The sequence below is a fragment of the Ciconia boyciana genome, chromosome 6 (genome assembly GCF_034638445.1).
Source record: "Ciconia boyciana chromosome 6, ASM3463844v1, whole genome shotgun sequence".
NCBI classification, from domain to species: Eukaryota; Metazoa; Chordata; class Aves; order Ciconiiformes; family Ciconiidae; genus Ciconia; species Ciconia boyciana.
The window spans coordinates 3,437,489-3,463,983 of record NC_132939.1 but is presented as its reverse complement, the minus strand read 5'-3'; the positions used below and the strand labels follow the sequence as shown (position 1 = coordinate 3,463,983).

The window sequence follows — 26,495 nt, the reverse complement described above, 5'->3', positions numbered from 1 at the left end:
ATATAGACAAACTTTAGAGACATCAGAGGTATTTCTTTAACTTTTGTTCACTGAAGAACATTTGAGATTTATGCCTGTGTTGTGCCTTACCTGCCACTTGGACTGGCAGTTGATCCCTCCCCTGAGATGTGCTGCTCTTTAAGAATCCCTCCTTTTGAAATCCCACCATTTCTGTTTCACCTCTGCTACTGGATCGTTGCCTTTTCCATTATCTTTCCTTTTCAGATTCCCCACCAGTGGAGCTGGACGTGAGGGGTGGGGTACCGTCTTCCTGCTGACAGGTAGGTGGAGATGTTCCTTGGCCACAACAAGTGGGCCAGGAGCTCAACAACAGCGGTAACACAGTTGGGGAGCTTCCTGGGACCTGCCTCTGCTGCTCTGGACCTGGGCCTCTGCCTGTATCTGCATCATGCCTCCTGGGGTGGGTGCATTTTTCAAACTGCTTAGGTACCAAGGTGATAGATGCCTTGTAAATACCTAAGATAGATACAGACAGAAACTGTACCAGGCGCAATCAGTTATGCAAAACTTCATACAATGCCAATTGCACCTATATGCTGTAGTATCACCCACCTTTTCTAGCATCTGCAGTCAACCACAGTCAAATATTTGGCACATGTATTTTTCCTTTTGAAAAGTGATGGGAACACAGGACTTTCATTCTTCCTTGGTGTCAACAGGTCTAGGCACATAGCCCTTAATGTCAGGTACTGCATATGCACATATTTTGTTCCATCGCCTTCCCTAAATATGAGTTTGCAAGTTTAGTTTAATTTCTTTCATTAGCCGATAAAATTTGTTTCCTTGTCAATAATCTGCAAAAATCAGCTACATAAGCAGTACTAAAACAAAAGGGGTAGTCTTTACGTGTGCTTATTAAAAATGCATAGAGATTCATTTAAACTACATAAAAATATGGCTGTGGTGTTGCTTTTATCTTATGGATTAATTTTTAAAATTTATTTTATTTTCAACTATAAGTAGCTTGTTTTTAGCATAAAGACCAGGAGTGATTATGCATATAATTATAAGTTTGCAAGTCTGGGAAAAAAAAAGCATCTAAAACAAGTAGGTGCACTTATTTACATTGTATTCCTTTTACATTTTTGTCACTTCCCATATATATATATATATGCAAAAGACCTTGCCCTGCTTAGTTTGTAAAAGAATAGCTGGGAAGTAACTTGATAAATACTTCAGGGTGGATGTCTGTGGGTGGGTGGAACCATGTAAAGGACAATTTGGGCAAATAGCACGTACGGGAATCTAGGCAAGGCTTTCAAAGAAGCAGATGAACAAAATTCTAGAACAGCTTTCCAATACTAATGGGGTGGTAGCAGAAAGATGAGAACCTACTGATTTCAAAAGAAAGCTTGATCAGACTATAGAAGTTCATATGATAATGTTGCTTGTCATAGAAGCAATTGTACTTGATGAATAGATCTCTAGTGCCTCTGGGGAAAACCAGGTGACTCCTATTTGCAGACGGTTAAAAACGGATCTCTGTTACATTCGCTATGCCCACTGAAAACTAAGGTCTTTCTTTTTAGCTATTCAAATAGGAATAGATGTATAAAAATTCATCAAAGACCAAAAGTAGGTAAAAGCAGGCCTTCAACATACTGCTAAGAATTTAAGACTAGCCTTAGCTAAAGCATTGTTTCAGAGTAAGAATATTAAAAGTTAAATCCAAATTTATTGTTTATGACCATATTTAGAGGAAAGAAACAACAAGGTCAGACTACAGTTATGTCATGTAAATGTATAGTTAAAAATATACAGAAATGGAATGATCTGAGTTTTCATTTAGGCAATTAGGCTAATCCTCATAAATCTGCCACCACGAGCACATTTTAATCTGGAATTAACTTCCTCCAGCCCCACCCCAAATGAACAATTTGCAGGATTGTGCTTAAATCCCAATGCCAAAATCACATATTTACCATACTGCAAACAATAGGCAGAGAATATTACTTTAGCAGTTAGCATAATGAGGAAATAACAAGAGTGCTTTGCAATACAGTCAAAAACATAAGCCATTTGAAACACTTTCCTTCTATGAAAATTGAGTAAAAATACTTGTATGTTCTCTGGGATACTGTAAACTCTACAAAGTACACTAAAATCCAAAAAAGGGAAAATTATGTAAAATAAATCAGTAAAACATAAAAACTGTTTAGTGACTAAAATTAATCATTTAACATTGAGTATCTATAAATACCATTACATGATTTATGAAAATGATTTGTAGGTATTCACAATAAAGAAGTATCAAAACTTTCTTGAAAGAAAGTCTTATTTGTGTTTCTAGGGCTGAAAATATCTTCACATTAGTACATATAAGTCACATTTACATATTATAATCATACCATCAAAAGTTATTTTAAGGAAGGCAGAAAACTGATATGTTCAAATTCTTTCTATAGATACAATTTTCAAGTACCAGCTCTTTAACAGTATGTTCAATTAATGAAATAATTATACAGGCATTTAAAATGCACCTGCAATCCTGAAGCCTTACAATTCAGCCTACCTTGAAAGAGGAATGGTCATTGTCTAACAGTGGTTTCTGTTTAAGAACAAAAACAAAGCAGAGAATATAGTCAATACCCACTCCTACCCTGCAAGCCAGGTGGAATTTAAGTGGCAATTTGATGTTCTGTTTAAGAGACAGCATTTGAAAATTTGGCCTAGTCACAAAAGAAAGACAATCAACTGAAAGAAACCAAAAAGAAAGGTGGAGGACCTAAGACACTTGCAGCCTCCTCTGTTCTTACATTTACTCTCACGCTTCCACACCGAGGGGAAAAACCAAACAAACTATGATGAATTATCTAAAAACATTTATTTTTAATTATATTAGAAATTAATTAACATGGGTATATGAACATTTGAAGAAAAAAAAAAGAGAAATAGCAGCAAAGGGAGTTTTGAGATGAGGGAGATAAGTCCTTCATCTCCCTGGCTCCTGAAAAAGAGAGAGAACACATTAAAAGTGTTGAAAAAATTTTCCACTGCCCTAACTGTACCATGTTGGGAAACACATGCAATTTTCACTGTTCCTCAAGCACTCATGATTTTGAATATGTGGTTAGATATTCAGTTAATAATATCTGAGTATAGCAAGTGACACTCACATAGGCCAACGTATTTAATTCGTCTTGTTTCGAAATGCTACAAAAAGCATGTTTTTTTTAACACTTACAATTCCTTTTCCAACTTCTTTTATACCATTGTCTTGTTTGGCTGATGCAGAAAGGTTTTGAAAACCTTTTCAATTACTGCCCTGTAGTAAAGAAAAACAAGTATCACGAAAGGGCGCTACATACTCAAGAATAAGTTGACACATTCCAAATAATACTAGTGTAAATGAGGAGAACACCCACACAGAGACTCAACTGACCTCTGCTCAGGATTCCCAGTGTTTTCAAAACATTAGTTAAAGCTGCCCACCTCAAGCAACATAAACCCTGGTTTGAAGAAGTGTTCAGTACTGAGAGTTACCTGTTAATTTAAGATTCTGTGCCAAAAGTTGCTAATCAGCACATTGCCGGCTAGGTGCCAATTTTTTTTTCAGTGGAAAACATAGGGTTCACATTGTTCTCCCTGAAACATGCAAATTTCAATACTTTTCTCTTACAAAGTGTTTTAAAAGCACATATGTCGTAGGCATGGTCCTAATCCTATACCTTCTTACACGGCTGTGGACTCCCCACAAGTTAGAGTCCAAGTCATAAAACCTGTAACCTTGCTACATATTTTTTCACACATATACTTCACAAATTCCACCCAGAGTCACTGCTTTATGCTTGTGAAAAATGACAACCTGATGACAACCTTTATCTTATTATTATATGGCTATCTCATTAGAATTTCAAATATGTAACGCAAATCAATTACTTACAAGGATACCCTTCAAGAATTCTTCATTAAGCCCGCTGCCTTTTGCTCTCATCTTCTAAAATACAGTGTCGGGTGAAGATCAGAAAACCTTCTTCCTACACAGAAGCACTGCAGATGCTGGAAACTATCAAAGGAGTTGACGTTGTGAGTGCTGTAAAAGTTGCTTTGATGGTTTTTTCCATTGTTTCCTGCAGACAAATCTCCATCATCAACTCCACCACAGTGAAATAAAAAAATGAATTTTGAACCCAGACGTCTTTGTGAGTGGTTTCTTCAAACATAACATAACACTGTAAGGTAATCTGCTGTTTGGCATTCATTTATATATATTTGCTCTGCAATATCATTGTTTCAGATGCCATTAGAATGTGCCACCTTTGAAACAATGGACAACAGGAATGGGATGAAGTGTGAATGCTTATTGCAGACAGAGCTAATAATATTTCTTTTGAATGCCATCAACTGATATTTTTCTATTCAAATGCCGCTAAGAATTGATGCCAGGTAACAATATTCTATGTTGATGATATCACAGTTATTCTGTATCTGAGAGGTAGTACTGGCATCTAAACTGTTCAAAGGAGGAACATCCTACATTTGTATTTGGTACTGTAGCCTGCATCAAAACCCGAAGATTAGTATCAACACATATCGAGGGATTATTTTTATACTGATTACCATATCAAATCTAAGAACAAACAAACCACTCCCCTAGCTCACAACTGACACTTGCGTGACACTGTCAAAGTAATATTTATTAATGCAGAAGAGTTATTTATCTTGTCATTCCCATTTCACTATGAAAATTTAGCCTACTCTATTCTTAATTTTGTACTTTCTCTTAGAGGATTTTTATATTAGGTTTTTAAAATTAAACACTGTCCACTTTAGCTTTCACTGAAAATCCCAAATTACTCACTAAATCAAACCCATTTCCTAGCAGTAAAAAAAGCTTAGGAGCATGAAACTTTTAAATCATGTACCTAGACATTTACAGATCTTAGTTTATGGATGTGTTCCTTAAGCATCGTATCATTCTGAAATTCTCCATCCACAAGAAGTTATCGATAAACAAGTCAAAACAAAAACTGAAGGAAAACCCCTTTAAAAGCAAGCTTTTCATCAGCCACATGAACTTTTTATGAACAGAGTTAAATGTATTATTTTAAAATATTAATTTTGAAACTCTAATGATACCTATTTTCTGTAGTGACGATGAAAATTATGACCCAAAAAAATGCATTGGGAGTTTCATAAATTTTCTTTTAATGTTTTATTTTTAGAGTATTTTGAAATCTTCATTTTAATTTGCTGCATGGATATTTTGGTTATTCTTCAGTATTAATGGGCTAACTACACATTCCCTACAATTATATTTTAAGTACTGCCTCCAAAAAATTGCTGCTACAACTAACTGTTAGTTTACATGTTGCCGTAACTTACTCATTCAACAATTCTTGAAAACCTACAAATCACAAATGAAAAAAGAAGGCGTCTTCCCCCTCCCCGATATCCCACAAAATCCAGAAAGTAGTCTGAGTATTGAAAACACATCCCTTCCAAACACACATCTGAAGTCGGATGCGATGTCTCTGAGTCAGGCAACTATCGTAAGCAGAAAGTCAGTGGCACAGATGAGGTACAGTTTACATTTAAGTAATTCGTGCTATGTAACTGCAGTAAAACGATAATACTGCCCATGCCATACTGCTGTGAACCTAAAGATTTTATTACCTATCTCTTTAGACACAAACATCACATCTTCTATCCTGAATGCAAAAAATACAGTCTTTGGCCTTCCCTTCTCCTATCCTCCCAATGAACCAGGACCCCTCTCAAAAGACAACCAACAAAACCAGTCAAACAGAACCGCAAAAGCCATCCTTTTCATCTTAATGCCTCCCTCACGTATGACCCAGAAAACTGAATTTTTGGTTGACAGAAGACGCTACAATAACAATGTAAAGATTTTTTATATGCTGCCAAAACATATTTTTCAGAAAAATACCAGTAGCAATGGGGTTTATTCTGTCATATTCTCTGAATGGAGAACAGAAAATATCACTAGCTGGAACCTCTGTTAGCGACCTGAAAGGAGGTCAGAAAGAGTGGAAATAACCTGATTTTTCCCTGTTCAACATTATAAAGCAAAAGCTTCACTGTTGAGAGAAGACACTGCCTACAGCCTAGCTTTCCTTTCCGTGACACTGAACTTTGTCAACGAGCAGGACGTAGACTGTTTTACCAGCTATCACCCAGGGGCTCAGGGAGGTTTGAAACTCTTCCTTGGGCTAGACGCCATGAAAACGTGTAAATGACACAGTCCCTGCTCAGGAGAGCTTACAATCTAAGAAAGTAAAATGACATACAGGAGTATGGAAAAATACAGCTAAACACAAACAAACTTTGTATACATATATATACAGTTACATTTATAAAAACTATTAAAATAGCACCACTATTTCTACCTGCCCCTCTGCCTAGCCATCATTACTTTGATGATTGCTTAATAGGGATCATAAGGGAGGTGGGTCTTTAGGAGAGATTTCAAGGAGAAGGTAGTGGCCTTATGAATCAGTTCAGGGAGGGCACTCCATGCATACGGGACAGCGTGGAAGATGTTATATTGAAAACTTAAAATTGTGCAGAGCAGCATTTCTCCAGGTCAAAAGTTCAAGTGTTGTGTGCAAGATCCCTATTTCCTGAGACAGAGACAGTGTGGTTATGGGAGTAACATTTGGCCGTTAAGAAGACAAGCGAAATCACTAACGTAGGACTACACTGAGGATACATTACTGGCCACATATTCTCTGTGGCTGCCAGTTAGCACAGTAACTGTGAGGAGATGGTATGGAAGGGTTTGGAAAAGAGTTGGATACAAAGAAGGAAAAAAAGGCAAGATGAAGGAAAAGAGACAAAAGGAAGCAATGTGGGGAATATTTTCAAATGTAGTCTTCTGTTTGAGTTCTTAGTGTGTTTGTAATTTATTAACTAAATAACTAAAAAACATATACAATAATTAATGTACATTTGACACCATAAAATAAACTGGACCATATGCCAACATTTACATTATGTTATTATCCTTCACTATGGAAAGGTGAGAAACAGGTTAAACAAGAGACAAAATGCTTCCCCTTACCCTTCTTCTTCCGTACTGAAGCTTGGAAATAGAAAGGGAATGAACTGTGAATCAATTCTGAAGGTAATTTTTATATGCTAAATCCTTGTCTGTCATTTTGAGCATAAACATTTTTCTTCCATCTAAGAAGTTACTCTCTCCCTGCTAGCCTCTACTATGCATGTATCTATCAAACCACAGCAGATAAACAGCTTGGCAAAAGCACAGTTTATCAGGGTTTATATCTTAACTATAAGAAATTGCTCCCCTGCAGATATTAGGGATACACATACAATTTCTTTTTTCTAAATTCTTTCTTTAAAAACGGTAATTGGGGCAACTTATTGATACCAGGGCTTTCAAGCTATGATAATAGGACATTTTCAAATCTTTGCAGATTGAAGTGGAAAGGAATCATTAGCACATGTTATCTGCCATATTTTGGATTAACTCCTTTGAAAGAGAACAACTGAGATGGTCTGCTCAGTATTACGGAGAACAGAGTAGCTAAAAACATGTCAATAAAACTACAAGTAGAGTTCAGAGCCAGGCAAAGGAAGTGACTGTAAAGACTGCAAGATGTATAAATTCTTTTAAAAAATGATGTTGTTTAGCTTAGCTAGGAGAAATTACAAAAATACATACTCTAAGGGAAAACAAATGGGGAATTTCTATTTATCTTTTTCTTCTATTACATAACAAGGGACATTCAATAAAATTAAAGGCATCACATTTAAAACCAATAAAAAGGAAATACATTTGTACACAGCACATAATTAGCCTGTGGAATTCTTTGCCACGAGACATTATTGAGACCATGAGCTTCTTCAGTTCAGAAAAAAGATTACACATATATATTGATGAGAACATCCACAGTGCTCATCTATACACACTTCCTATTTAGTTTGCACATATATGTTATGAAACAAATGCTTATTCATTAGATCGTTTAATGGATATAAAAATGTGGGTGTTCTCATAGTTCATACAGATGTCCAATATATACACATATACATATAAAGATATATAAATTAGATATAAATACACACATACAATCTGTGTTTTGTGTCAGAAGACAACTTTTAACTGATGATAGTGAGAACATTTTCTCTTTGGAAGCTTGTTCAGTTGTTGTGCAATTTAAGAATTCTTGTTCCTTCTGATAATAGCCCTTTTACAGGACAAATATTAAAATAGGTAGACCACAGATGTTATTTATAACAGTAGTCATATTGTTTGCTAGGGTGGCAAATGTTCAGAGTATCACGGAACTGGTATTTACAGTCTTGTTTAGGAAGAAGACAAATTTCTGCCATGCTCTAGTATTACTACAGCTTTATTACGGGACACACACTTCTGGAACATGCTGCAGGACTATTCTTCAGAATACTAGAGTCTTGCCACTGTAATATTTGCCCCATCTGGATAAAGATATGGATGGGAAACGTGCTTAAGGATTCAAGTATGTCCCATGGCTGCTAGTCACAAGAGTTGCAGTGGTTTCTGCCAGCCAATGAGAACACATAGCAGATCAAGTACTATAACCTGAAGAGGGGGGTAAGAAAGCTAAAATGCGATGGTCTTCATTGCAGAGGTGACTTTGCTATTAATAAACTATTTTCCCCTAGAAAAGAGTGCTGCTTCTCTCTGCTTTAAGAACAGTATCTACTATGTAAGACTGAAAAGTAAGAGAAATAGAAGAATACCCTCAGTTTGAAAGTGATTTGCAGAAGGGGATAATGAAGGGGGAAAAATGGTGCCTAAGTATTTCTGTCCCCTTGGGAAAGTTTGTTGATAAGCCAGCAAAGTTTTACAGCCTCTTAGCACTCCATGAAAGGAAAATAAATCAAAACACTCGAACCCAAAAACTGGCTCTAGAAATAATATTTTACATTTTAATCCCGGAAGAAAAATTATGGAGCATTCACAAACTGTTGAAAGCTTTAGTCAGGCTCCTAAGCTTCCTGGCACAGAAAAGTCAAATTTTCTGAGATCTGTTAGAGCTAAACAATCAGACTGTTTCATTTTGGTCTTCATTTGGTTGTTATACCATAGAGAAGACAGTAACCACTTCAGCATCCCTTTGCTGGTAAGAACTCCCACTGAAGCTATGTGACTTGACTCACTAAAGGATGGATGGGGTCCATCTGCCCCAGAAAACATTGACTTCCAGGGAAAAAAAAGTGGCCACAAGGCTTTGATTCCTTCCAGTTGGCCTTCATATGAGTCCATGCCAGAAAAAAGAATTATTATAAAATATAAGTATCTAAATCAATGTAGGATTACATGGGAAAATGGTATTATTATATGACAGACTCTATTAGTCTGCAAGGAGGGACGTGGTTGGTTTTTATACCCAATTATCACTTGCTAAACACACTGTTCTAGTGTAATAGCCATATATAAATATGCACTGGGCTTTTCGCTTTGTGTATATGGTCCATCCATAACGTATTTATTAGTCTAGCTGCAGAAATTCTACTTTTTAATGACCTAACAGATTAAAACCAGGAAGAAAAGAACTATTACCTTCCTCACTTCTAGAAAATAAATCAGAATTCCCAAAGAATTATGCATATCTAGAATGTGGATGATCAAGCAAAGGAATCTACAATCACATTTCTTAAAATTAGCAAATAAAAGACTGAATGCTCAATACTTTTTTATTACCAACAGTGAGAAGAATTAAGTTTATATCATGCACAGAAGTCAAAGTGATATCATAATATGCACTTTTTCAGATCAGAGTCTAATGAAAACAAGTTGAAGTTGAAGCTGCTTTAACACTGTCAGCTTTTTAACAACAGCTTCTGGCAGCTTACCTTTATCCACTAATGAGAGGCCACAGAAATTTAAAATAAAACAGTATTAGATGAACTGAAAATTTAGAAAGCAAAGCTAACAAAATATGATACGGCATTACTTTTTAGTAGATGTGCCAAACTTTGATAATGCATAAAATGTATCAACATTCTCTTGCGTAGCAGTAAAGGCACAAGTTTAAACAAAAACTATTCATGCAAATCATGCATATTTGAACTCTCCAAAGATGCAGCATTCTTAAAACCTTTTCTGTTCTATATACTGTACACAGTGCAGTTCCTTTTAGTCAATTTAACATATATACATATATATACTTTTTTTTTTTTTTTTTTTACATTATGCCAGCATGCTTGTCAAAAAACACTTTCTTACCAAGCTCTTCAAGCTCTGAGGTCATTGACTTAGACCGCAAGGTCAGTGCAGTGGTTGGAGCTCGCTTAGGAGGTGGTGGGGCTTTGTATTAAACAGAAGGATATACAGTGTAAGTAAATACACATCTCTCAAACACTATATTCACATAGACAATTTCATATTTATTTAAAAGAATATGCTACATTAAATAAGGTAATAATAAATACATGCATGCGGAGGAAAAAACCCTGAGATGCTTTTCATGTACTGAATTTCTATACCGTTTCTACTTCTAGCGTAGGTTGTTTGACACATCAGCAAGCATTTATGTAACAGGACACAGAGAAACATTTAAAGCTAAATAACTGTGCACTTCTATTTTTCAGTAGGAAAAAGACTTTCTAGAGAAAGTGCCTCACAGCAGTTGTGCCCCTCCTTCTAAGAAATGTACATAGCTAAAAATCTCCTGGAGACCAGCCAATCTCTGCCAGATTAATTTCATCTTTGAAGAAACTGTTAAATCTGAGAAATACAAGAAAGAAGATTCAAATTTATCTTAATAGTTACGGTGATACTAGGGAAAACAGGTGAGCCTCAGAATAAATAAGATCTGAAAATATCAAGGAAACCGTCTAGCACAGAAACTAAAATCCAGCAGGTGTTTTAGTATCCTGATAACCAATGTTTCTGGCAGTCAGAAAGGAGTGTAACATCAGAAAAGATTATGCCAATGTTGGTAGGAAAGTTGGAGATTTCCAGTCAACAGAAATGGCTCTGGGACACCAGGAAAAATTAAGGCTTCTTAAGGGTTTTGGTCAATACTATACATCAGGCTACACCAGTTTGACAAAAAGTGGCAAAGCAGTTTGAGGGCGAGAAAGAGTGATGAAGGAAAGAAGTAGACAATGTCCTTCCCGTATCACCTATATCCACTACGTCAGCATCTCATCCTTTCCCTGTTAAGCTCCATCATCTTCTTACAAAGGCTTGAATGACAGTGTGTCACAAGAAAGCAAAAATATAGCTCAGGTTCAGTGCCAGATATGAGGCTGCGTAAGTACTGCACATACTAACTTCAGTCTGAGGTCTGCCCTTGCCCAAGAAGAGAAGTGACAACAAATCTGTGAGGGAAACTGCACAAAATACTGGATTGTTAAATGACGCTGGGTATCTGACACTGGCCTCACCATAAAGGAGACTGGTGGCAAGAAAATCCTTCCACACAACTCCAAAGGTACAATGGCAATTGCCAGGCAAGAAGAAAACTTGCATCAAAAAGGGACAAGATTCAAAAGTGAATGTTTTTGGCAGATGACACATTATCAATAGAAGGCTCTGGAAAGATGACAAAGAACTGGGTTTGTTATTATAGAAGCAACTTCCCTTTGGGTTGCATACAACAGCACGTCTATTTAAGGCCAGTATGACACATCCCAAAAGGCAGAGGTGAAAAGTTTGGTTAAAATGTGTGAATAGTAATTCTATCAAGCTAAAAATAATGCAGGACCATGTTTAGACATTATTTACTTTAATATAGCCTTTTTTTCCCCCCAAGGTGCTTTATTTTTTTTTTTTTTTTAAAGCAGTAGATGTCAGGAACACTCACAGTGGAGACAGAAAGTTTTACTCATGGACAAAGCGGGAGCCCTCGGGTGCCAGCTTCTAGCCCGCTCTTGTGTTGAAGAGCCAGGCGGCTGTGAGTGACAAATCAAGAAACTGGTGGGAGGAACAGGAATTTTCAAAAGTGTGATGCTGCTGTATTGAATGCTAGTTAGCAGCAGCAATCTTTTCTGCTTAATGGTAATTACAAGGGCCTAATGACTTCCCAGAGTAGCTTTTACCTGAGCAAACTCAGGGGTATCTAAGGTGAAGGAAATAGTGCAACATCAATTTTTGTTTTTTTTCTGTCTTTTATTTTGGTGAAGTTTTGGTGGTGTTTTTGTGGGTAGGTGGGTGGGAAACACATTGAAATTTTTAAGGGAGTAGCCCAATCTTATGATATAGGTTAACCCATAATCTCCATTAAAGTTAATATAAAAAACCCCCTAGGCTTTTAAAGTGGAAAAACCCCTTTTCCTGTTTGTACCCAGACAATTCCTTCCCAAAGTCTTTGTGGCACATGATGCTGTACTAACCTCTCTTGGAGTAGTTGCTTTCTTGCTAGCAGCCAAGTGGTAGAAAAAGAAGCTGTGCATGTTTTCTACTTATGGGAGGAAGAGGGTTTTTCCCTGGCTGGAACAACCCCTCTCCTTTGAATTCATCTAAAGGAATTTTCCCATTAAAATGTACTTTTTTTCTAACCGAACTTCAGTCTAAACATATTGCTTACTTTTCTTATTCTTACAGAGGTCCTTTCTAAAATATGTGGTTTGCAAAATTGTAAGTTCTCAATGCTTTCAAGAGGAGTCAAACTAACCTCATCTCAAGTATGTCTGGAATTAATTAATAAAAGATAATCTGTTCTTTGCGCTTTTTCTCTCTCACTGCTGGAAGAAATTTTACTACAAGATCTTAAAACATATAAATGTATAAAGATCCATAAAGATGAAATTTCATGGCAAACATGACAAGAAAATATTACCCTTTTTGTCACATATTAATGCATAAGTCAACAGAATGAAGTTACTCTAGATTAAATAAGAGAAGGGTATTTCAAATTTTAAAAGTGAAATCTATGATTCAGAATTTATAAAATGGTAATTTCGCATCCATACTCTGTCTTCTGTGGAGCAAGACCAAAAGGACTCCATTAGGAAAAAAGAAAAATGTACCTTTCTTTCTAGCTGTGTCATCTGGATCAAGATTCCTGGTTACTGTGACAACCTTAAGAACTAGGTGATTGCCCCCTTGTCGAATCATGTTCACCACCTGCCTGTGGCCAACTTTCACTACATTCTCATTATTAACCTGCAAAGAAAGAAAATAGTCTTTTAGATCAAAATGCAGAAAACTTCTGTTATTTCCATTTTAAAAACAGAAGGTGGAAAGAACAGGAAGACATAGAATTCCTAATTGCTGTCTTTTAATAAAAATACGTATTTAAGAAACAGCATATAGCTAACGTGATAACAGGAAAACAAAGCTAGCTCTTGATGAAATATGCAACTAATTTCCTTATAATTACCAGTTAAAAAAAAAAAAAGTTAATGAGTTCAACCAGATCTTTCCCTTTACATACTTTATTTCCAACAATTACTGTGCTACAACTCTGCATTTCATACACTAAAAATATTTTCTTAAATGGTAGTCATTTTTCATGACTGCATTATCCACAAACATTTATATGCATTTTATGCTCTCTAACATAATCAAGGAGATATTAAGAAGCTTTTCTTTTCAGATCATCCAGGAACAAAGATTTTCACTCCTGAAGTAAATTCTCATGTTCAAGAGACCTTCTTCTATCACATGCACTCTCCTCATTTCCCAGCATCTGATCTGATGTCCTAGAAGCAAAGGCAACAGGGCCATAGCAGTCCAAAAGAGGCTTCGTGGAAAAAGAGGAGTTAACTATGTGAAGCCCTGACCAAGTGTTACGGTCATGCCAATTAAACTTTAAACTGCACTGCAACATTCAACTTTAAAATGTACTGGGTAATTCCTAGTGCTACATCATCATTTTTGCTGTACACATCTTTCCATAATATTAATTAATAAACATAGAAGAAAGCATAGGCATAAAAACGGTAAATAAGCATGGATAAAAGTAATTTATTTATTCATTCAATCTATAAGAAGTCACTGAAAGTTATCTGAAATTGGAATGATGGCAGCATATAAGACTGAAGTGCTGCATGTGCTGTTTGAACATAAAAGATATTGAGGAATGGAATCAGTGAAGAAGAGACGCAGCCAGAATACATGCTGGGAATTTGATCTCTATCCAAGATTCAACTGACTCAGTTATATTTCACTGAGATCACTCAGTGCCTTCCAAAATGAACAGTCATTTTCAAAGTAAGTGTTTTTAGCCTCCTCTATTTATTCTGACAGGCTGGGCACATCACACTCTAAAGAATTTACAGTTGAGAGCAAAATCTCTCATTAAATATTATTGCCATTTAGCAGAACAACAAGCACAAGCAAACCCATTCCAACAAAATCGTTTTTCCATCCTTTGTATCAAAGGAAAATCCTGCCCTTTTTCAGGCTTTAGCTGAGACAAAATGCATGATGATGAAATAACATCTTGGTAAACCATATCTTTAATACAATGCCGCAGTCAGAAGTCTCAAAGTAGGGTCCATGTGCTATGGCTATAAGTTTGAGGTGCTTTTTGAGATGCTTTTTTAGTTTCATATACAGTGACGTAGGTGTAACACATGCTGAACATCCAGACCTGTTGAGCAGGCAAATATGAAGTTCTCTCATTCTGTAGGTGGAGGATATAAAAGAATATCGATTTGAATAGGACTGTTGCTGTTTTGTTTTATTTTACACCTTCTTAGCATCTGGTATTTAATTCCAAGATATGGTATTTATTTAGCTGGACCAGTGGCATCTAAATTTAATCTGTCTAAAACATTTTAGCAGAGTTATCCATTTACTTCTGAATTCCTTCCAGTATTAAAACCTCAACCAGGTAATTCTTTTCCACAGCGAAAAAGTTCTTGCAATTAAGAACTACAGAATGCAGTTTCTCTATCTTTACTGGAATTAAATTTTAAGGTTGGAAGCCAGTATAGATTAGCATATATCCCCTAATGCTGTTAAAAAATAGAGACCTCCAAATAAATCAAAAGTTAATATTAATCAAACACATGTACACTTCGCTAGTGTAAAGTCATAAATGTGTAAAATGATAAACAGCTTATGCAGCATACCATCTGTTCACATCGTTATGTGCAATGATATTTAACATTTAGAGCAAGAGCAAATATATACGACACATTTTTTAAAGCTGTCTCAGAAACAGAACCTGTAAATGACTGTTTATAGCAGCTTTGTTTAAAAGGCACAGTTACAAAAGCTGGTACCAAAAAGATTTATATTGCAAAAATAAAAATATTGATAGGGGATCTGAAGATTTTTTAACTCAAAGAGTTTACAGAAATACTTGATAACAAAAGAATCATGAAATCAGCAGAGCAGTACCTCATCTTCACTATCTTTAGCACCTCAGTGGGTAAAACTGTAGCATGATCACAAAGCAGTAACATCGGAATTGTCCATAGCTTATAAGGAACTACGATTTCAGTGACAGATTCTCTATTTCTTTTAATTTTCTTCAGTATTTTATATGTAAGCCAAATGACTGTAGAAATGGTCATTAAACAGCAAGACACGAGAGTTCTAGCAGGTTTGTTTGATAGTTTTAGTCTGATTATTACTCAGCAAAACTTTTTCAGGTGAGAATAATTTGATGAGACTCTCCCTGCTTCCTCTTCAAGCTTTGCAGTGGGGAGATAATGACTCCGTCTCATCTAGGCTTTGTAAACAAGCTGAAGAAAGTAACTTTTTATAATCAGTAAAATAGATATCTATTTCACCTGTGCCAATTCATTTAATTATCGCATCTGTACTTGCTATTAAATGTGACCACAGTCTTTGAAACATTAAAAAAATATTTTTGCTTTTAGTGGCAAAGTGTTTAGAAGGATGTTCTATAAACAGTCAAACTAGCAAAGTTGGTTTGCAGGCACAAGTTTGTGTCTCTCCCTCTTCTTCAACCCAATCTTTCAGCATATTTTCTGTGATCTTTCACTGCAAAACCTTAAGTTCTTCTTTTCCTTCGACTCTTCCCCAAAACTTCCCCAAAACTTTCCTTCTTTCCCATGTCCTTCATAAACAGGTGAAAATAGATGAAAGAAATAGATACGTGCTGTGGCTGGTTCCATGCTACATCAACGGCAACTGGTCATCCAACAAGCCAAATGCAAGGAAAACTGTCCCTTGGGACAGCCAACAGTTTCAATAACTCTCCTCTATCCATTCCTGACTCTCAGGAAAAGCCTCAGAACTTTATATTCTTGAAATTCATATTTTATCATCATTTGGTTAAAACTGGGCAGTGGGATGGAATTTACTTTGAGCACTTTGGGAGAATTTGAGAAATAATTTATGAAATAATATGATCTCATAGACCCAAAGTCTTTAAAAAATAGCCAAAACTGGGAGCCTGAGCTATCTCAAGCTGAACTCTACTTTTTGGGTACATATGAAATGTTCTTGAAGTGTTTAAAAGGAAGAGCACTTTTGTGAATATCAACATTTTTCAGTGATATGTCTCAGTGCTTTTTCCGCCTTGTATAATCAATATACACAGTTTTTTTAGAGCAGTACAATGTTAGAAGATAGGAAAATTATGACTTACGAGCAAGCTGGAGACAGAAATGAGAAAAATGCATAGTAGACCATTTTTTCAGATACAATAATTTGCTAGTAGTATGAAATGCATTGTATTTCAATGTCTTGTGTTATCAACCAAAGCATTATCAACCACATGGTTTACACCACCGTTTTTCATGTACCTCATGTAGCATAACCCTGTGTGAACCACTCGTCAAAAGGATCAGATGACGCTGAACAGAGTCAAGGACAGCAGGTGAGAGACAGTGCTACCTAGCCTCCGCCCCCGGCAATCGCACCATTGCTAGTTAGCTTACAGCTAAAGGCAGTTAACACAAAAGAAATGCAAGCCAAGCAACGCTCATGCGCTGGTCAGCATTTAGAGGAGATACGGATGGACCAGTTTGCAGCTATAATTGGAGGTACACGCAGCTGGTTAATCCAGGCACTTCTGGATACATTTAAGACACTAAATATTTGTACGTGGCAGCAAACAATACTTGCCATAACCTCTGCGTAGGTAAGAGGTTTCATTCCTTTCTCCTAGCTGGTGGAATCAGTTGTTCACATAGTTGTCATTTCACGGCTTCCTACAGCAATGCAATATACTTGAGCATGAAACATTCAGTTCTCCAAGACAAAAAGCAGTGCGCTGTATCTCCTCTCCACCCCCCACCGCTGCGACCCCAGCAGACACGTTGCTGCTCCCTCCAGCGCCCTCCCAGAGAACTGAAAGCGCTTTGGGGCTTGCATTCAATGTGCTTCACAGCTGGGACTCACACCTGCTTAAAGCTCCAAACCAGAGACCGTGATCAACAATGACGTTCCTCTTGCACAAAGAGCTTTGAATACCAGCAATGAAGAGTTCTCTCTCCAACATGGCCATTCTCTCAAGAGATGATTCAAAAATATGGAGTAAACAAGTGACAAAGACAAGTGACAGTCATAAATCTCACTGTCTTTAATATCCAGGTCCACCACCCTGACTTTATCTTACTGAGCATTTATACATAGCAGCATCTAAACCCCACAAAACCCAATAAAAATCATGAAACTTTATTCAAGAATAAATAATGATGTGGTCTCCAAGAGCAAAATATTAATCAGGTAATTAATTTTTTTTCTGTATGAAATATTCCCTACATGAAAGAGCCCTCCATACAAAAGATGATATATGAACTCCCATGACATCATTAAATTTCTCCTGAACTTTACAAAGACAAAGATGCTCCTATTCAGGCAACCTTATAATCCTGATAACATCAGAGACAAGCACACAGGACTGAGAATGACAACAACTTATGAAATGGAAGAAGTTTAGAAAAGGATAGGATACGGTAGAAATTGGTTTACAGTGAATATGAACGGAAGGCAGTAAAGTCATTTGACGGGTGATTTCAAGAGATGTACTCTAGCTGGAAAGGGTACCACAACAGAAGGCATGAAGCCAGGAGGGAAGAAGGAAGGCAGAAGCAGTATTTAACATGAGATGATTGCTCAGAGCACAACAGAGAGGAAGGAGGTATCTTCTCTCCTGGTCTGTTTTTACAAAGACATTCTAGGTAATCCCAAAGGCAGCAAAGAGCTTAAATATGATGCAGTAAGAGAGAGGACTACAGCAAGATGCAAGTCAGTGTAGCCACACAGATGCTGCTGAGAGGCACAGAAAATTGTAAATTGGTTGTTTCATGTATAATTACGTTCGCACACCGCTAAATGATCACTATACTGCCTACAGGGCAGCTGGTATTTACTTTACAAGCAAGGTTAGAGATAGAATTACCTTGAAATTTGTTTCCTGAAGACTAAACTTACCCCTCCGCCCCCCAAATAAACGTGTACTTCCATATCTTACAGAAAATTAAAGAGTGTATTGTTCTTTATAGTACTTATTCCCCACAGAAGCTACAATTGGGTGGGTGCCCATTCTTTTGCCACACCCCCCCACCAGGCATATTTGACTGCAAACAGACTCTTCACTGTGTGAATACATGCGTTTAGTTTACTTACATGGGCAGATTTAGGACAGGAATGAACAAATGCTATTATTTAAAAATGCGGATTTTTTGGAAAAAAAGTGCATTAATGAGTGTCCTAGAGATGCTGGGGTAGATTTTTTGGATATTGGGACAGGCTGCATAAAAGCATTTTTTTCTGAAATGTATAACTATGCAATGGATTGAAAAATAAAATAAAATAGAATTAAATAAAATGAAATAAAATGAAAAAAAATGAAATAAAATAACCTGCACATTGTAGGATAGCAGATGCATGAGCTGGAACATATTCACCAGAGCAGCCTTCCCGTAGGAAGGCGCAAAAGAAAAAACACTACCAGAGAAAGAGACCTTTGCAGAGTTTATTCTATTAATAAAAAAAAAACACAACAAAACTTAATTTCTTCAATGCATCATCCTAATCCTTCCATTATCTAAACATTCTCTGAGTGGAAAATGCAGCCAATCATTTTCAACAGTAATTAAGTAGACAGAACTCAGTCCTTCTGCTGAGAATGACCATTGCTGCAATGGTGAATAAATTCACCCTGCAGTTGTGAACACACATTCTGTCAAAATAAGCTTCTCAGAAGCTCTTCCTATCCATTGAACTACTTGAAAAAACAACAAAAACCCAAACCTGTTACACACACTTACAAACCCCTGCCTACACACTTTTAAAAAATCCACCATTTTTTGTAAATATCTAACACACGCTAACCCAATTACAATTTGTACCAGCAAAATAAATAGCACACAAGTAATTTTTGTAGGCTCGAATTATACTTTTGCATTTCAAGTAACTACACAGTTGTGCACATAACACTGTCTAAGCATGTCACAAACCAGTATGAATTTCCCATCTGCGAAGTATTCTTATTTTGTAGACTAAAATGGGAGAGAAAGAAAGACACAGTGACCTAGACAACCTTTGGGAAGCTACTCGATCGCTCGTTATATCTGCAGTGCAAACCCAGGGGTCAGCTGCAAGACTCTTTCATTTACTGAAAACCAGCAACTGGTCGTGGTGTCTATGGCTGTGCTGGCCTTAAACTCTTTGTGATGGGCTGGAGTAGTATTTGGCACAAACTTAGACCATGTCTAAAATTTGCACTCTACATGTATATTTAGTGTCAAAAATCCTATTATTTGCTTTATGTTAAAACCCCTAAATTCATTCTAAAGGCTGATCGCTTTTACCAGTGCTTGCCTTCTGTTGTCAATATTGTAACCCAGCATCATCAACAGGCACATAAACAGCACGAAGGTAGACAGTCTGCCTAGAAAGGTTTCTGTGCAAAGCAAATTTTAACAAATTCTGTTGGCAGCATACTTTCCCTGAGTATTACAGGAAAGGACTGAATGAATACATTTGCTGATAGAGTTTGGAGATCCAAAAGAGGAGGCAAGTCAAGAAGCTCCAAGTCCAAAACATGTTTTGGATTTATAGGATATTTTATGTACTTACAAAATACATTTAACCACAAACAATTTCAAGATTCCTTGTCTCAAAAAGCTGGCACATTAGTTTAATCTGTGTCTTAGATTAAAATAGAAAGTAATAATATAATATATAAATGAGGCTCATAATGGAAATTAATTTATGAATTTGTAACTGTACACCCAATTATTCACATCATAATATAGAGGCTTAAACAAACAAAAGCCGATGGATTCAGTCCACTGGGCCTCAACTATTCATTTACTTGAACAGGTCCTGAAACAGGCCTTGAACAGTCTCTGGAAAATTCATGAAAACTTACTAATACAAATAGGAAGTTAGTTCACATTCTGATCTCCAGCACAAGCATCTCGAAATGTTATTAGTATTTTACCATATCCCATTTAATCTAATTTAGTGTAAAAGATGCTTCAGAGACTTCATGCACTCTGTTGACCTAAAAGGCACTATTGAAAAAAAAAAAAGCTTCACAGAACCAGGGATACAAGCATGCGGAAACTCCAGCTGAAATCTTGCATTGGTAAATTTTTAATAGTAATCCACTTGCTCATAGATTTGCCTGGATTGGTGGCCTTAATGCATGGAAGGCTGTAAAGAAGATGAAGCTGGTGAGCAGGGAATTGGACTGGGTAATCTCCAGAGGTGACTTCCCACCTCAACAATTCTGTGATTCCGTGGGCTTTCTTCAAAAGAAAAAGTATCATAAGGAAGTACCTACAGCCTTCCAGAAACAGAGGTACATATGAATTACAGGAAAAGTATCAAAATCATTAGTATCATTGCCACAGTACAAATTTCTTTGCATGAGCTCAAATATTACAGTAAACAAACAAGATATAAGATATCTAAAGGAAAACGCCCTGTGGAGATACTATGGCTTGAGGTTTTAGATTTCATCCTGTCACCACACTCCCTCCTATTTGCACATGGAGGAATACTGTGCTTTTTCCCTTGCAGCTCCCGTGGCAAGGGAAGGCAAACTGCCTGGTGCTTGCTCCCAGCAAGGGTAGTAGGACAGGCTGAAGCGCAGTCTCCCTGGTGAACCCCAGGATCCGCAGGGCTGCTCCAGCCAGGCGGCAGACTTTTCCTTCAATAGATTTAGCAGTGGCAAAACTGTTGACTTCTAAGCTGCAGCACGAATCTGGTCTCTGCCTAGAGACAGCTGAGCCGCGCTGTTGAGGAAGGCTTTAGCCTGCATCTCTTCATCCCCTTGAGTAGCACCGGTACTGCAAATCTTCAGCCGCACTTAGGAACATCTATTTCTGATAGAAGCATTGCAATGAAGAGGCATCTCAGATCATAAACTCCAGACTCCTTTGTTGTCATGGAAACTGCATCACAGAATTTGTTTCTTAACATTTAGCAAGCTCCATCTTGGAACTTCTTAGATTTCTTGCCCCGGTTATTCCTGTTAGGCCCAGAACCTCTGAAAAGGTTCCTTTTTTTTCTAATTTCCATCCTAGGTGTGATTAGTTTCTATTGATCCTCTCTTCCTGTGCCAAACTGCCAACAGCCTAAATAGCTATTTCCCCCCTACTCTCCATGCATTCTACTAACAGATCAAGTGGGAGTAACGTCCTGTCTCGGCTAAACAAGCATTTTAATGATCAAACCCGAATGGAGCACAACAGCTGTCCAGCACTTCAAAGCCAGTTTTTAATTTTTTCTAAAATGTGTCGAACGTCAGTCAAACTAGCTTATAAAGATGGTCATATATTCACCTGTATTTCACCTAGCCTACACTGCACCCATGTCACTGTCTGACCTCTCTCAAGAGAAACACACAACTAATTTTCTTCTAATAACCTGCTAGATGCAAGTGGGGAATGTCTGCAGTACCTCCTTTCTCACAGTTGTTGACCTGGAGCGTAGACATTTTTGAGTATCTGAGAGAGTTACTTACACACAGCCAGTGGAAAATGTTTGGGACTTTAAGTTCACAAAATATTTGTTCCTCATGTTGGTTAAAAACTGTAAAAGCCCTACGTTTTTCCACAGGAGTCAAGTTGTGAATTTTGCTCAAGTGACCGTGTACATATATATGCAAACAAACACAGCATAACAAGAAAACACAACTGAATATTTTAATGGAACTTCCCTTATCCTCAGCTTACTTCAATGAAGGGCACTGAATAATACTCCAGCCTTACTAGAAAAAATAAGCAATGGAATAACTTATCAAAATGGTTTCTCAATAACATCTTATTTTGTCCCATTAAAAACATTGCCAAGTAAAACAAACATCAGTATTGTTTTTGTACAGAACTCAATGGTTTTGTTCGGGGTCGAAGTTGAAAGAATACACTGTAAGAAAAGCAGCAGAGTTGAAGGTTGCTGTTTACCTCTTACCCGTGCCACGGTTGAAAAGGTGGAACCACGATAAACTAGCATTTTAATCTAAAAGTTTGCATTTTGCCTACCTATACCTAATCTGAAAGCTTTGCAAGTAAGTAACTACTGTCCTCATGAGACTACCTTATACGGAACATTTAAACATCACTCAATTACTTGGACCCATTCCTATTAAAAATAATTGCCTCCATTAATCAGTACCTGTTACTATTTTGATTCATTTGGTTTAAGCCACATTTCTTAGGAGAGGTTCAGTTAACTTTATTGCAGCTGATTGAACTGCAGTGTACCGCAATCAATTAAATTACACTTAGGATGAATTTGTCCAATGGCTTTCAGGTGCAAATGGTGGCAGTTTTTCATGTCCTAACTTCTCTCAGGAAAAAAATCGAGTGAATTGTGCACATCTGTTTTGCTCTCTCATACACACGCCTGAAAAGGTTTCCATTTCTGAGGAATCTTCAGAACAGTATTACACCTAACTGGTATATATTGATACAAGGCAGTACGAGGTTGTGACCTACACTTGATATTTTAACCTGTTTTAAAGAATGTGACTTATATTCACTGAATATTTAATGGTCTGGGAATGTCAAAGACGAACAAAAGATGTGCAGCGGTTGTCTGGGCAGCTCTCTGACCAGTTCTCGATTTCTGCACGCTCAGACTCGTTACCAGGCAGGAGGTTTGCACCTGGGGACAAGCTTTAGAGGTCCACAGCTAGAGAGTCCAGGCACAGTTTGGTCCATAGCTAGGAAGAGTCTGGGCACAGTTTAAGATTTCATCTCCTTTCTCTACTAAATCCTTCTCCTCTTCCTTCTCCCTGTCCTGATAACTTAGGAGCATGCCAGAGCCAAATCTGTCACCTGGCTGGTTCACGATGATCCTTAGGAGAGGAGGTGGCCTAATTTAATCACAGCGTTTGGATTTGGCATTCACCTCACCCCTCGCCCTAGTTTTGTTGGCATTGTATTTATTGCTACTCCTTTTGTCTTTTCTGCAGGTACTTATTTTGTATATCCGAGTTCCATTAGTACCTGATAGTTCATCCACTTTCTGGTATGTTTGCTTCTTTTTGCCTTAAAATAAACTCCAAGAAGATAAGCTGATAATTAATTTTTTTTTTTTTTGCAAATTCCAGTGCTTTAAAAAAATACGTTCTAATTTAAAATTCAGTAAAATTAAAATGAAGTTTGAAGTGCAACAGAGAGTATCTTAACATTCATTTCATGAACATGCCTCTTACATTTAATTTGTTCTCAGATGCTGTTATAGCCTATAAATTATGATACACATCCAGTACCAAAAATAGGGTACCAAAAATAGCGAACTAGAGGTCACCCATATACTAATGAAACACCTCTAGCATATCTGCCCTTCACAGATGAAAGCAGGCATGAAAATTTAAAACTGCTTAACCATTGCAACCGGAGCTGCTTTCACCTCATTTCTCTGACATATTCAGAGTCATCCACCTCTGCTGGGGTTTGTTCTGAGCAAACTGTTTTTTTCACATAAAGAAAATAAATGCAACCCAAGCTGCCCATTCAAGCAGTGGTTCTGCAGTGGAAAAGCAAGTTTAACAGACTCTTATGCCTCTACTCTCCTCTGCTAGTTTGCCACTCTCTCAGCAGGGTCACTAGTGTTTTGTGAGGCCCTTCTGATAAGCTGACTCCAGAGAAAAAAAAAAAAGGGAGGATAATTTTAATCTATTTAAGTGTAATGGTTAACACTGCACGGTTTCAGAAATTATCATTGTGATCTGGCTGTCGGGCCAGCGATGGGCAGCCCAGTGGGCGGAACGGTGGTCCGTTCGGTTGACGAGGTGTGGACAAGCATCCTTTGGGCAGTGCGGTGCTAGCGTATACCCCTGTTGCATCCCTCAGCTCTTCTGGGACAACTCTTTGCAGGGCAGATTGAAGAACAGGATCCATTTTGGACAGACTGCATTTCTAAGCCAGGCCTATTCCTGGAGCTAGCTCACTGAGCAGCTTCACAAACAGCTTCACCTGTGCAGCTGAGCGGGTGCGTGGGGACAGGAACGAAGAGCAGAGGAAGCTGAAGCCAGCGTTACTGCTACAAGTGCTCATGCAATTACACCCTGGGAACAGCACTCATCTGCCACACTCTGACCTTTGAAGTGATTAAATGCTTCAGACCCCAATTAAACAATTCCCAACTTAATAACACTTTATAAAAACATGAAGCTATGTTCAACCCTAAAAATATATCCTTTTTTGAAATCAGGAGCACAGCGGTATTATGCAAGCACTGAGAAGACAATAGATCTTTATTTGAATTCTGAATGAACCACTTGATAAGTATTTACAATAGGTAGAAGATAGCAGGCTGAGCCTTTCTATTTTTAAAACTGTGCATACCTACATTAAAGGCCGTTAGGCAGGGAATTCTAAAATATGTATCAAAATATAGATCTCTTTATGAGTATTAATAATGCAGCCCAATATGCTTTTTCATTAGGTAAGCACACATCAGTCAGGCAACACAATTTAAAATTAAACATTATACATGTAATATAAACTGATCGGTTCTGTACTTTTCAATGATTTTCAGTTAAAACCTTTACAGAGATTACAGAGATATATTGACAGAATGTGTTGTCATCAAATACAGATAATCTATATTTCCTCCTCCCACATATAGTCACTTTCCAGAAAATGCATCTGCACTAGGAACAATAAAAAAATGTATTGCTCATGTATTTCTCTATGTAGGAAAGCCTAATCTTACAGCATATGGAGATAATTCTTTCTTAAAGTCACGTTAGTTTTAACTACACTGCCTTAAACTTGGAATCACTTATAAGTTTTTTTTGGAGGCCACATATCATGTTGTTAAAACTCACAGAATAGTTAGGTTAGTATATATATGATGGTGTTTGCTATACAAACCTAGAAGAAAATGTAGTAAAATATTTGTCTTTAGAGCGAGACTTGTAAGCACTCAGTTTGTTCTTCAGTGATACACACTGCAAGGAAATAAGAGCTACATAAGAGAACTTTAAATAGGTAAAACAAATGTAAGCCAATATTCCTTACTCAGGCATGCCATAAATTCACTGTCTTTATGGAAGAGCACAAACAGGACTGCTTCCAGAAACAGAAACCTGAACAGGAACAGCTCCAGCTTGATTTTTCAACCACATAGACTGTGCCTCGTTGTAAAGTGCATTTTACTTGATTTCTGTCTTCCGTGATTAACGCTGGGAAGGAGTGTGGTTTTGTGTTTTAATACCTGTTAATACGTTACTAGCTATATGGACAGGTGTTTTAATTTGTCACCCACCAGCCTGTGGACAGGCCCAAGTTTTGCACCATTTGCTGTTCTAAGACCATTGGATCGTTGACTGTTGTTTGCCCAGTAGAGTCGTGCAGTTGACCTACTACAGACAGACAGTCGTGCAGTTGTACTACAGACAGGCATCCTTCGGTTCAACAAAGTCCTGACGTGACTAACTTTATGCTCATTGATTTCAATAGCACTGCTGACTAAAGAACGGGTAAACAGTTCATGCCTGCAGACCATTTTGCCACAGCTATGCCTGAGAACAAGAGTGAATGAAGACTGAAGTCTGGCCTTAGGAAATGCTTAAGCTCATACAGAAAAACCAAACTCACACAAACAAGGTTTTCTGTGTTAGAGTTAAGAAACATGCATCAGTCAGCTGAGTCATGAACTTGGTGATGTTATGAATGTCCCACCCTAATTTAGAAAATTATTAATTGCACTAACCATACTGCAGTTTTCTATTAATTTCCAAAAGAATGTGCATGTTTTATGCAAGACTTCTGAAACTGAAAATAAAAAACAAAAGAGCTATCAATCATAGAGTCATAGCACACCATAGCTACAAACATGGAAATGTTTAGTTTAAAATAACCAACCAAACTAAATTACACTTATCTATAAGCAAAGAATTGGAATTACTAAGGCAAAAAAAAAAAAAAAAAATCCACTGCAGTTGTTGCAGCTTGGTTGCAGAAAGAGATGGTCCTCCATCTCTGATCAATGGCTCCCAGAACTCCAACCATGCGGTGTAAAACTCAACTACCCGAATTTGCTTGCTTAGAATGTATTACTTGCATGGCAGATACAGGTTGTTCTCACTGCTAGATTATACTCCATCTAGTCTTGATAATTTTGGTGCTTTGTTTAAGAAGACTAGATAGAATTCCAT

The 26,495-nt window shown here is 37.2% G+C and overlaps 1 protein-coding gene across 2 annotated transcripts in view; it reads right to left on the bottom strand.

Moving 5' to 3' along the window:
* Window positions 1–26,495, bottom strand: part of SHANK2 (SH3 and multiple ankyrin repeat domains 2) — a 319,794-nt gene that overhangs the window by 26,985 nt on the left and 266,314 nt on the right. For both annotated transcript variants that reach the window (XM_072864803.1, XM_072864804.1), the window contains 4 exons: window positions 12,970–13,105; window positions 10,220–10,300; window positions 9,847–9,855; window positions 7,046–7,066 (listed from right to left, as the gene is read on the bottom strand). In XM_072864803.1, coding sequence (XP_072720904.1) covers window positions 7,046–7,066; window positions 9,847–9,855; window positions 10,220–10,300; window positions 12,970–13,105 — 247 coding nt within the window. The remainder of the gene's footprint in view (window positions 1–7,045; window positions 7,067–9,846; window positions 9,856–10,219; window positions 10,301–12,969; window positions 13,106–26,495) is intronic.